The sequence below is a fragment of the Amphiura filiformis genome, chromosome 8 (genome assembly GCF_039555335.1).
Source record: "Amphiura filiformis chromosome 8, Afil_fr2py, whole genome shotgun sequence".
NCBI lineage: Eukaryota > Metazoa > Echinodermata > Ophiuroidea > Amphilepidida > Amphiuridae > Amphiura > Amphiura filiformis.
In genome coordinates this window covers 46053395-46066323 of record NC_092635.1, presented here as the reverse complement: position 1 = coordinate 46066323, position 12929 = coordinate 46053395, and the positions used below count along the sequence as shown (strand labels likewise).

At 36.4% G+C, this 12929-nt stretch overlaps 2 protein-coding genes across 2 annotated transcripts in view; both read right to left on the bottom strand.

The window, feature by feature from the left end:
- Window positions 1-3870: 3870 nt before the first annotated feature.
- LOC140159111 (uncharacterized) lies at window positions 3871-10231 on the bottom strand. The gene is made up of 2 exons (XM_072182463.1): window positions 7774-10231; window positions 3871-4077 (listed from the first exon to the last, which is right to left on the bottom strand). The coding sequence occupies exons 1-2, from the start codon at window positions 10084-10086 to the stop codon at window positions 3883-3885; spliced, it is 2508 nt and encodes an 835-aa protein (XP_072038564.1). The 5' UTR covers window positions 10087-10231; the 3' UTR covers window positions 3871-3882.
- Window positions 10231-12929, bottom strand: part of LOC140159112 (uncharacterized) — a 63479-nt gene continuing 60780 nt past the window's right edge. Inside the window, exon 8 of the mRNA XM_072182464.1 lies at window positions 10231-10460. Within this exon, the coding sequence (XP_072038565.1) occupies window positions 10232-10460 (229 nt within the window). The 3' untranslated portion in view covers window position 10231. The remainder of the gene's footprint in view (window positions 10461-12929) is intronic.

Sequence of the window (12929 nt, the reverse complement as noted above, 5' to 3'; positions counted from 1 at the left end):
TTCACAGCCCAATATTTGGTACCCAGCACAACAAATCTGTGAGAATGAGTACAAGATCCTTGTACAGATGATAAAATGGCGCTGCTTTCTGCTTTTCATGCACTTTTTTCAAGAAGCAGTCTTGTTCCACACTATTCCACTTACTCTTTGGGAATTACCATCCGTGCAAGGATCTTGTACTCATTCTCACAGATTTCTTGTGCTGGGTGCCAATTATTGGTCTGTGAATGTGGTCCAGGAAGCTGTTCCATGTCAGTGCATTTTTCTTTTGTGTCAGTTGGATAACTGCTTGGTTACGGACATGTGTTTAGAGTAGAGTATTGAAGTAAACTTGTGTGTAATTTTGGTTCATTTTGATGGACAGGATTTTAAGATATGACCTTGTGAAAAATTATAAGTTTCTTTTTGAGCTCAGTTTATATATATGTTGAATGTGAATGTGAGAGATTCTATTTTTAATGACTAGAAATGTTCTCAACATGCAACATGAATTTTAAAATAAAATTCCAAGGCTTTGACACAAGCCCCCTAGCCTTGCTTGTCAAGCGTTTTATTTGGAAAATTGTAAGAATTACACAAACTATATTTGGCATTTTGGTCGGGATTTTGGTGCTCACCAAGTTCAAGTAAATAGAAGGAAGGTAAGACTGTCTGATTACAGCCTCCAGGTGATAGGAAGCCTATCCCACGTAACCTCTCAAGACTAATTATCTGACTAATCACCAACTTGGGTAACAAGCAAACCCGCAAGATTCACACGCCAATAATAGTGTCCATAATGAACTTCTCAAAGTAATCCGTCCAAATCAGAAATTAAAATGTGTCTGTTCGTCAATCATCTGTATCGCCAGGTGGGAAAAATTTAATAATTTGTTTTAATTTTTTTAATATTACATAATTCACCATAAATCTTGTAATCTTCTCAATGATTGGGCTATTCCAGTTGAAATCCACACACCCTTATGAGAGCATGAATTTCAAATGTATTCACCTATTCAGTGTCGTCTGCTCCAAAATTTGTCATCCCAGTTGAAATCCATATACATACACCCCTATGAAAGACATGACCATAATATTCCACACAGTGAATGTGAATTTCAAATGGGGTTACCTGAATGGGTGACTCAGTTTAAAATCTACATCCCCTGTGTGAAATATTATGGTCATGTCTTCCATAGGGGGTGTATGGATTTCAATTTAAATAGCTCATTTGCATACATCAATCATTGGGTTACCAGGTGAACATAAAGTGTGTTTCTTTCTTTAGATAATGCCAAAATATATAACCACAGATTTTGTATGATTTGACCATTAATGTTTACTCATCGCTCACCGCTAATTGATTGAATTTAAATTAGGTAAGACAACTAATGATGAGATCATCATGAATTATTCATTAATATTGTCACTTCTTAATTTATTTTCAAAATTTGTCAGCAACTGCAGTTTTGAAGAAATAATGGTCAGCAAAGGCAAGTTCTTCTTCCGCTTCTAGATAGTACATTAGCCCTATATGCTATAGATTCCTTATTCATTTTGCAAACCCTACCAATTTATTTTACCCTGATGTTGCCTGTCGGCCAAGAAGTCCAAGACATCTATTTTTACTAATGACTATTTCTTCAACTCATCAGTAAGTTGCGCAACTCTGAATCAACGCAATAATTAGCAACAGAATAACATATAGACAAATGTTGACTATATCATAAGACAATGATGACGTCACATTTGATGTCATTTTACGACTTCCATAATCAGAATCTTTCATCATTCTACGATCACTCATCAAAGAGCTTCAAAGTAAGGGTGTTCTTTACATACATAATAATGTAAGACATGAGAATAAGGCATTGATACATCCCATATGGGCAGCAAATGCATATTGGCATGAGATATCAAGGGAATAGGGATAACCAGGGATGGCAGAGGGTGCTACCTTCAGGGGCGGATCCAGGAATTTTCAATAGGGGCACCACAGGCATCTACATAAAGTCAGATGCCGCGCAGCAAAAATTAGGGGGTGCGATGACATTCTGCAAAAATTAGAGGGGCGCACGCCTGGTGCCACCCCCTATCCGATTCTAACCTTCGCACAAAATGTTTGGAATTGTCCTCATTTATGTGATCCACTCAAAGGGGGTATTTTTATATTCCAGTATGATTGTGTGTTGTGCCTTTGAATAATGACCCACAATGAATACAGGTGGTGAAAAATTCACTCTCCAAGAGAGTAAGAAGAGTGAAAATCATTCCTAAAAACCACTCTTGGAAGGTATGATATAAGGGACATTACTCAAAAAAGAGTGATGTCCTAAATAAAATCATACCTTCAAAGAGTGGTTTCAACTCTTTTAGCAGTGTTTTTCACTGTTTTAGGAGTCATTTTCACTCTTTTGGAGTGATTATTTCATTCTTTTACATAAAGAGAGATACTGATTTTTAGCCTTACTAATACCTGATCTGCACTCATTAATATCCAGCTGATCTATATTGCCTTGAATATTCAGCAGGAAACCCTGCTTCACTTCCAACTTGAACTGATTTCTTGCTGCATACCCTTTACAGAGTCCTGTATGTCCTATGCAACTAACTTTGACAGTTTCTGGCAAGCTTTATCTATCAAGGTGTTGAGTCACTAGGGTTTGATGAGGATATGATCGTAGAAAGAATTACTCCCACACTGCATTGCAATCTGACCAAAGTTTGTCTCTTAATTGCTTTAATTCTAGACACCTTTCTTGTTGGTTAGTTTTAGTAAGTAAAATCAAGTTAAATTAAAACTTTCCTGGATTATTTGCATGCATTTCCAAGAACCACATAGCCTGGTATAGTATGGCAGTCACATTTTATTTACGTCTATGGTCCATTAGGTTCCACGGAGCAGTGCATTGTGGGAAGGGACCAATCTGATCTGTAGGTCATGATCATAATTTCTGCAGGATTCTATTATGGGAGATATGGTACATGATATACAAAATTACTACAAGTTTACTTGTCGTTTCTTGGATTTTTCAAAGCGCAGTTGTGGGTACTTAGAGTTAAACTAGATATTCTTAGAAAATCTATAACCAAATTGAGATTCATCATTATGCGCAATTTGATTACAGGAGATAATAGTATATGATACAGAATCCCATATGCATGTGCACCTTTGTGTGGTATTTTCTTATTTAAAAATAATACTATTTGGGGATAGCAAAATAGGAGGAAAAGTGGACTCTTTCACACATTTGTTAATGTAAAACTGTTGAACTCTGATTTTGATAGAACAGAATTAGTAAAAGCTTCACAGTGTCCATAATGGAGGCCAGAGGAGGCATTTTTGAAAATTGAGTTACTATAATTTTCACCTTGTACACACATTAAGATATCATATATTGAAAACACCAAAGGTCTAGCAAACTTGATTCAATTAAAGGTTCTCAAGTTTTGTGATGTCTATTTTCTTATTATGTATTTAATTGTTTATTACTCCATATTTTTGCTTTTATCTCAATTTCAAAATTTGCCACCTTTAGCCTCTATGGACCAGATTGAGCCACAAATATAATATGCCCCCAAAGGCTGAGATATAGTGTGTCATCTTTGCTGGCGATTTCCATTGCGGCAGATGGCGCTTTCCAGCTCTCTGCAGTGCCTTTCTGTTGCCTTGATTTTCCGCTTAAGCTAATAGCTTTGTTCTCTTTATCTACGTTTTCTGTGACAGAAGATGCTCAGGCAATTTTAGCCTCTGCGGAAGATGCTGACAGAATATTAATCGCTATTGCTGTCGCAACAAAAAATCGCTCGCAAGACATCAGACTAGATTGGCATAACCCTTCTTTTCGTAAATAACAAAATCTATGTTTACTTACTCATCTGCGTGCAAGTACGCTCAATATACTAGTCCATGCGGGAAATCAAATTCCATATCATCCAAAACAGATCCAAGACTAAGCTTCCGTGCATCCTCAAGTTGCTTAGCAGCGGGAGGATAGAGTACGGAGACACAAGACGCTTGGTTAATTCATCATCAAATATATTCAATGCTTTGGAACAATCTTGATTCACCCAATGAGTACATACACTGTATGTTGCCTGCAAATATAATGGGAAAATATAATATTATATTACCATGAGAATAAGCAAATTTGAACCCTAACATTAACAATTAAGGTTGTCGTCCGCACACAATAATATCAAATCATTAGTAATTTTATTATTTTGTTTCCATTTTCGATAAGCAATACGTGTTATGAGTGCTTGTATTTGAAAATAAAAGAAAATGTATATTTGAAATGCAAAACACCTTTTCTTTTTAATTCTTTGAATACCAAATGACTCAGTCTTTGGTCACTTCAATATGCTTGAATTTTTGCTTGAACTCTTCATTATGGGGTACTACACCCTGTGGTAATTCGTGACTATTTTTGCATTTTCTCAAAAATAATAACACACTGATAACAAAAGTTATGTATATTATTGGGGCAAGGAATCCGATTACTACACTGAAATTTCAGTGACTAAAGACAAGCGGTTCAGTTTATATGATAGAAAATGAGGTACATTCTAGCGGTACCTCTTTTCTTATCATAAATAACAAACCACTTGTCTTGGGTCACTGAAATTCCAGTGTAGTAATTGGATTCCTTGACCCTATAATATACGTAACTTTTGTTACCACTGTGTTATTAGTTTTTGTTTTATATGCAAAAATAGACAAAAATTTATCGAGGGGTGTAGTACCCCCTTAAAGGTTCTTTTAGTTTGGCATCATTATTAGATATGATTTTAGTACAGTAGTAGAATTAATGATTATTTTTCTATGAAAAATAAAAAGTAGTAAAAATAAATCATTGATTCCATGCTATATCAAAAACTTTATATCAATAGCTTAAGACTTGGAAGTTTAGTTATTGTCTTATCTTTTAGAAACAATTTTGATTATTCTTAATATTATATAAAATAACTGTCCACTGTTTACATATTCATCCAAACTGTAAAATATAAATAAATAAACAGAGGTACCAGTACACTTATAACAATATACATCGCAGTCATTTCCCTTCAACAAGCGTGCAACCGCAGTGCAGCTTTTTTCAGCACTTTAGATTATAATTATACCCTAACAGCTCCCGTCATACACCTAGGTGGAGTGAGGCAAGTGATGTGAAGTGCCTTGCCCAAATGCACAACATGACAATGCAGGGGTTCTAACCTACAACCTCAAGCTACCCATGATGACGAGTTGACGTCTTTCCAATTTTGCCACCATGCTTCCACCTTCACATTGTGTACTTTCATACGCACTCATCAACCTATGTACTATACAAATAAATACATTCTCAACACTCTCATCAAATAAACATGGCCGATAGTGATACAAATCTTACGATTCCAGGCTGTTCATTTCAAGCAGAAATAACATGTAGAAGCCACAAACCTCCCCCATGTGAAGGGGTGACTCTACCAACCCTGATTGATATGTATTAACGTAGGATTACTGCAAATATTAACTCTACCCAACCAATGAAGTTCTTTACTTTAAATTAGGTTAATAATTTTATGCATATCCCAAAACGGTAAAATATCGCTATTTCAAGAAAACTCAATACTAGGCATGTCTGTACTCATTTGAATGCATTTTCCATGCTAAATTCAAATATGACCTTGAAAAGTAAAATTCTGATATTTTTGGAAAAAATCTGTACAACTTTTGAATAATATCCGATAAGCTTACAGAAAAGGTTAGACCCATTACATGTACACATTCCAAATAACAACTATACAGGTGATGATATTTGATGTTGTTGCAACCTCGGCAACTCTCTCAGTCCTCGCCTTTAATTAATCCTTAATTTGAGTCAGTCGGAAGACCCGTTGACTCTATCTAGGATAGATATGGACTCTGATCTAGGCCATGGATTCCCAAGAGTGTTGGGATCACTTCTCAGGTATTTGTACACTAAACATGATCGGAGTCGCATTTTTCTTAGGTGGGGCTCCTTAAATATCATAAGTGGGTTGCTTTTGAAATTTTGTATCCCTTATGCATTAAAAGCAACTACGATTTTACATATTGTATTTAGTCAGGTAGTTCTTTGAGTCTTTAGGGATATATTAAGAACTGCTAAACTATAATAGGCATGTTTGTGTCATAATGTTTGCAAATCATTTTTTTGTATAATCAACTTTATGATGATGATCTATCTTGGGTTTAATATTTGAGGAACTTATAGATTTGAATGGTTGTATCAGTCACTTTACATTGGCATATCTATGAATTACACTACTCTCTAAATGTTTTAAAGTGAAAATCAGCCTTGAGAAGAATGTACTTTCATTTTATGGCCGTAATATATTCCACTCTATTGACATTGAGCACTATTATTACAGCCATCACAATTCTTCTGGAGTAAAGTTTTATGATCCAAAAAGAGTTCAGTTATCCCCCATTCCACTTTTCTGCATTGGGCTCTTCCAGGTGAAATCCATACACCTCCTATAAAAGACATTACCTCAATTTCCCACACAGGCGGTTTAGATTTCAAATGGAGTTACCCATTCAGGTAACCCCATTTGAAAATCACACTTCCTGTGTGGAAGATCAAGGTCTTCCAAAGGGGGTGTATGGATTTCAACAAAAAGTTGCCCATTAGAGATTAACAACCTGACAAGATTGGCTTGATTCCATAGAGCTGTCCTATGTGATTGCAACTTTAATCAAAATTTTAGTGATTTTACAACATACAATGATTCAGTACACATTGAATAATTTATGTTAAGTTTAACTATCCCAGAACGAACAACCTACATTTCATACAAAGGATATGAAAGTTCCGTGGGATTCAGACATTTTACAAAGATACAATTTCCCCCTTGTCAGGTTTCGGTGCAGTAAAAACATTTCTGCTAATGCTGTCTAATGACAAACTTGACATTGACACAGGCAATGTGAAGGTCTCATTTGACTTTAGCTGAATTGACACTCGATCGCTGAGCAATATTAGGATGTATCGCTATTGAAAAGCACTGGGCAACCGCTTGTGTTCAAGATGTATCTCTCATTGCTTTTGCGACTGCAGACAACAGTTAAAAGATTCAAAATAACACAAATAACATTGATTTTGGACATCCATTGATGTTGATGATTATTGGGTCAATTCCCTTCCGAAAGTTGATGATCAAGAAAAGTAATCTAATTAGCAAAATAAGTAATTTGTTGGTATGCAATGATTGGTCAGAGTATGAACTTTCAAAACGAACCAAAAACACATAATTATTGGGGCTGCCATAACACCCTAAACATGTATTTTGGTCACATTTAATACCTTAAACAGCGGTTTATGCATCTCTTCACATGCCTCCTTCCATGCCTTATGGCACTATGCCTCTGATCCCTTCATGTGCCTCCTCCCATGCCCTACACTGCAAAAACAGCAGAGCAACATTTGATAAACACTTGAATACTTTAATGGCTATGGTTTGTACAGTGAAGGTACAGAGGTTTTAATTTATTAACAATAAAATATGTGAAAAATATAAAGATGTTTATGTTACTACTAACACAGGATAGTGTTTTAAAAAACTTTTAACACTATCATGTGTTAAAAAACATGAACATTTTCATATTTTTTAATGTGTTTTAGTGTTTATAAATTAACACCCCTGTACCTTCACTGAACAAACCTTAGCTATTAAAGTGTTCAAGTGTTTATTAAGTGTTGCTCTACTGTTTTTGCAGTGTATGATACTTTGCCTCTTATCATATTTATTATCTGTTAAAGTTCTTACCTCTGAACTGTCCTGATCCAGCAACTGTGTTTTCCTCACTTCCGATTTCATACTGTTTGTTTTCTCCACCGAATGCGGCGTATGCAGCTGCTTCCTCATGATTGGTTTTGGTTCTTCTTTTGTTTGTAGATCCACATCTTCTCCATCTGAATTCACACATACTTCCTCGTAAAGATGATGAGGAGATCTAGCGGATCCAAGTATAAGATCCTCATCACCAGTGGCAACTCCTGAGTCACTGGAAGCATTGGTATTAGTCTTCCTAATATCTGGTAATGATATTGGCTTATTCCTAGGATTTTTGGACACTCTTGCATATGTAGCTGAAAACACACTATTAATGTCTAACTCCGGTTGTGAGTTTCTCACTAAGCTTTTCCTTACGTCTGCGCTGGAAGTGTAATACCACGTACGTCTTGGTTTTGGTGGTGATGCGGAGTAGGTATCTTCTGATGATAACGCTCTTTGCCGCAAACCTTTCTTGAGACATCCTTCCGTTGATAGCTGACGTTTGACGACGGTATTCTCTAAGATTCCGTCCGCTGATACAATGGAGCCCTCTTCATCTCGCTCATACACCGCATCTAAGTCACTCCATTCCGTAAACGATATTGACGTAGAACTGATCGAGCTAGTAGGACTACTAGTCAAAGACTCTCTATCATGCGGTGGTTTCCTCAAGACAACACCCTCTGGGTGAACTTGCTCGTAAACGTGCGCCCTCCTGCTTGGTTTTGCTGGTGTGACATCATCAAAAATATCAATCTGTTCAATTTCAGCATCGTTATCTGTGCCGTTATTTTGATTACGTTCAAGTTCAACTGCCAACTGTTCATAGTGATGGTTGTAGTTCCCAGCAAACGCTTCTCGTCTATGCTGAGCTGAGAGTCGTCTGTTACCACTCTTGGATCGTTCACGTCTTTTGACGATGGCTTCGCTGGTGCTTCCATTGAAGCTTGCGCTGTATTTAATTTGGGTGGACCTGCCTCTTGATGTACCATTTCCATTGTCATCATTTCTACCACCATCTCCTAAGTAGGCATTGTTAACAAAATCAAATCCAGCAAATGGAAGTTCTTTCTTCAGAACATTATCATCAAGAAATTCATTACTTTCTGACCTGTTGAATCTATCCATTAAAGCAAGTTTCTTTCTTTGAGACGATCTTGGCATCATTGGTGAAAACTGTTCTCCAGCAGAGCTATCATCTTCTCCTCTTTCTTGATCGTTTTCTGATGATGTGGTCTCCATATTGGAATCCTCTTCGTTTATTAATCCAGCTTTGACTAAAGCTTCTACAATATCAATTTCATTGTACTCGTTAAAACGTCCTACAGATTCTTGGACCTCAACTTCCATCAGTTTGCACGGAGATTCACAAACTTCAACTTCATGACCATATCCTGATTCGGATGAAGCTGGTGATTCGCATATGTTCTTTACTTCATAGTCTTCAGCATCAGGTACTTTCTCAAATGGACTCATTGCTGCATTATGACAGAAGTACTCCTTCTCTACTACTCTCTGAAGATCAATATTACCATCATTGTTTATGCCTTCAATAGAGACATCATCAAAGACCGGTTTGGATCTGTTAGACTTGTTCCTAGATGCGTTGGCATCCGACAATATATCCGGTAAACTATCACATGAGGAATCCATGTCATAAGATCCTTGTTTGATAAAAGTGCTGAATGGCGATGTGTTTCCTGAAGATGACTTATCAACATCATCATCTACCATTGCAGATGCTGTTTCCAGTTCCATCTGTAATTGTTCAAGATCAGAACATAATGCTGTAAAGAACTTATCCTCCAAACAAGAATCAAGAATCTTGGTGAGTCTTTGTTCTTTGATTGACACATTGTCATCCTTCTCTGAACCACTACCATCTCCATCTTCTGTGTCTTCATCTCCATCTCCATTATCCACCTCTTCCGCCTCTTGTTTACTTGTCAATTCACTTAATGCAATGGATATATTCTCTGAATTATCTTTTACTAAAGCGACAGGAGAAATCTCATCCTCTTCAACCATCTGTGACATTTCAATCTCAGTACACACTTTGTCAACAATATCATTCATTATATCTGTAACACATTCCGGCACCAACACGTAAGTAGCTGCGTTTTCTTCAACTTCATCATCTACTCCTTGTACATCAGTGTCTTGCATTGGTTCCTCTCCAAAAGTTCTTTCATCACTATCATCCTCATCCTCATCATCCAGGAACACAGAGTCATCATGGATGAGGACTGTATTATCAACTTCCTCCTCATCCAATAGAGTGGCTTCTCCGTTACTAATAGCCATCGGCTCAAACGGTAGCTGATCTGGATCCGGAAGCAAATCTAAATCAATCAACTTGAGTCTTTGTTTTTGATCTTCAGCATCAATATCATCATTGACCAGTTTCAAATCAGCTACTTCCTCGTAGCCATCCTCGACACCATCATCGCTATCGCACTCTGAGCCCAACAGAGCTCCCACACACAGTATGTCTCTTAGGTGGTTCGTCCACCCCGAATTCTGAATCGGTGTCGGACATTTCTAGTTGGGTGTCTAGTTCATGTGAGAAGGTAACTCTTCTTGGTGGGGTGGATCCTTTGCAAGATTTGGTAGTTTCTGTAGATTTCAGTATACTGTGTTGTCTTCTCTTTAGACTTGAGTATCCAGATCGCTTGTATCTGTTTAGAGATAGGAAAAGGAAAAAAAGGGTAAAGTAAAGTCCAACATTTTTAAAAGCTGCTTAGGAACACAAAATATCTTTTCAAACATTTTTGTAACATGCAGAAAGTTATACAACTAATAAACTTTAAATGCTGAATCATTTAAAAAAATTGTAAATGTTTCAAAACATAATTTTTATAGCAAAATTTATGTTACTATTGTAAAATACTTTTTTGCAAATGTTTAACAAAATATTTGTCAACACTTAAATAACAATATGTGACAATGATTTGTGGCAAAACTTAAAATGGCTTTGAAAATGTTACCATATTAAAAAGGTTATTAACTCAACTCAACATTTGAATTCTGCATCTGGTAACCTTTGTGAGACTTTTAACAATGTTACAAAAACATTTTGTGTGTACTGGATGCTCAATAGTGTCCACTGTCAAGAAACAGGCATTCGTATTGTTATGGAGAGCTTTGTTTTTGCAATGTTCAACTGCAGAAAATTATGCTTTAATTTTGTTAGAAATCATGAGAAAAATTGGTTACCTGCAGTATGGTACCACACTTGAAAAGTTGCAAACAGATTACACAGAATAAAATAGCTTAATATGTTTGTTTTTACTCTAATGTAAGTTCATACGTGCTGGTGACAAACTATTTCTAAAATTTTAAACTCACGTTCGGCAAAACAAATTCAACTAACCTGGAATTTTCGATGTGTGACACACATCTTCATCAGAAGAAGTCTTATGATGTTGTGATGGACTTGCCCTTTGTTGACCAAAAGTCACCAATAGTCAACAAAAGCACAAGTCCATCACAAAATCATATGACTTCTTGTGATGAAGATGTGAGTCACACATCAAAAATTCAAGGTTAGTTAAATTTATTGTGTTGAAAGTCAGTTTAAACTTTTAAAAAAATGTTTGTTTTTGGAGAAAATCATACATGTATAGTTGATCATTAAACAGTATCATCAATACAACATTGCAGCATTTTAGACTCAGTGGCGGCGCCAGGAATTTTTTTTTTTAGGGGGCATTAGGGGAAAAGTGATTTCAGGGGCGCAAAATCAACAAATTTTATGCAAAATTACTGCAAAAAGTGGAATTTTTCGTAATTTTTGGGGGTTTTTCTGGGGGGCAACAGTTCTGACCATGCCCCGCTGGTGCCGCCACTGTTCACACTGCAACCCAATTACGTTTAATCATTAATTTCTTGATCGTTCCAGTTTTGTTTCACACAAGGGTCGTATCGTACAATTCATACTGCAGCGAACAAAATTCTTCATACATTTATATAAATTCATATTATTGCTTTAACCAATTGTGCTGAAAGTTATGACAATTCAAAAAAGTGGCAACTTCCTTTTTATGAGGTGTTTGTTTACAATAATCTTGTGCAGAAATATTGTTTGTTACAAATGCTAGCATTTATCACTCATTGGTGACAACAAAACTTTCATATGGTTGTAAAGTGAGTAAACAGTATGATATCACCATCGTTTCCTGTATGTAATGATGCTAGGATGAAAAATATAAATCATAAACTTGTGAATTAACAATAACTTGACATTTCTGTGTTCCTTACGATTTGAAACGAAAAAGTTCAGTTATTATACAACTGATATTCAGGCGGGCAGAGGGAATCATGTCCTTATAGCGGTCTTTCCACTCAAATATTGAGATAAATCAAGCTGTCACACAAGAGGAATGGTATGTTTTCTATAAAGCAGATCCCAATGCTTGATAAGGGGTGTCATTTCTGCTCCATGTGCATGATTTTTCTTGAAGAAAAGATTAAGAAGTTTTAACTTCTTAATCTTAAAGTACACTGCCACAAATGGATCCTGACGTCCCACCCACCCACCCACGGGGGGGTCACTCCCATTGTGGCCTGTACACCATCCGCGATAATCAACTTTTGAAAAGTACCCTAAACAAGGATTTTACCCTAGGCTAAAACAATACCCTAAACAGGTGTTTTCACACCCTAAACAGGGATTTTATTCCTTGCATCAAATTTCATACCCTAAATTTCATTTCCGCGTATTTAGCAATTGCAATTTGCTACCCTTTTTCCAATATTCTTTCATGTTTTGACACCCTAAACGTGTTACTGCGTGATCGTGCTTACCCACGAAAAACTACCCTTTTTACGCATTTTCATTATCGCGGATGGTGTATAGGCCACAATGGGAGTGACTCCCCCGGGCACCCACCTTAAGCAATTGCCAGTAGGCCTAAGCAATTGAATACTCAATCGCCAACTGTAAAGTTGGAAAGTTATATAGGCAGAATTACAAATATGTTATTTATATTTACTCATTCATTCACAAATAACAGAACAAAAATATTGTTTGTTGACAAGTTGAATAAAATAAGCTTGCTACTTTCAAAAAATTCTCAAACAGACCATTTACATAATATATTGTCACATGACATCACCAAAACAGCAACATCAATTGATAGACACAG

What these genes read in the sequence shown, in the direction of transcription:
- LOC140159111 (XM_072182463.1), bottom strand. Translation starts at nt 10,086, where the DNA reads ATGGCTATTAGTAACGGAGAAGCCACTCTATTGGATGAGGAGGAAGTT. An exon ending in TGGATCAGGACAGTTCAGAG is followed by an intron (nt 4,078 to 7,773) that starts GTAAGAACTTTA and finishes TTATATTTGCAG; the next exon opens with GCAACATACAGTGTATGTAC.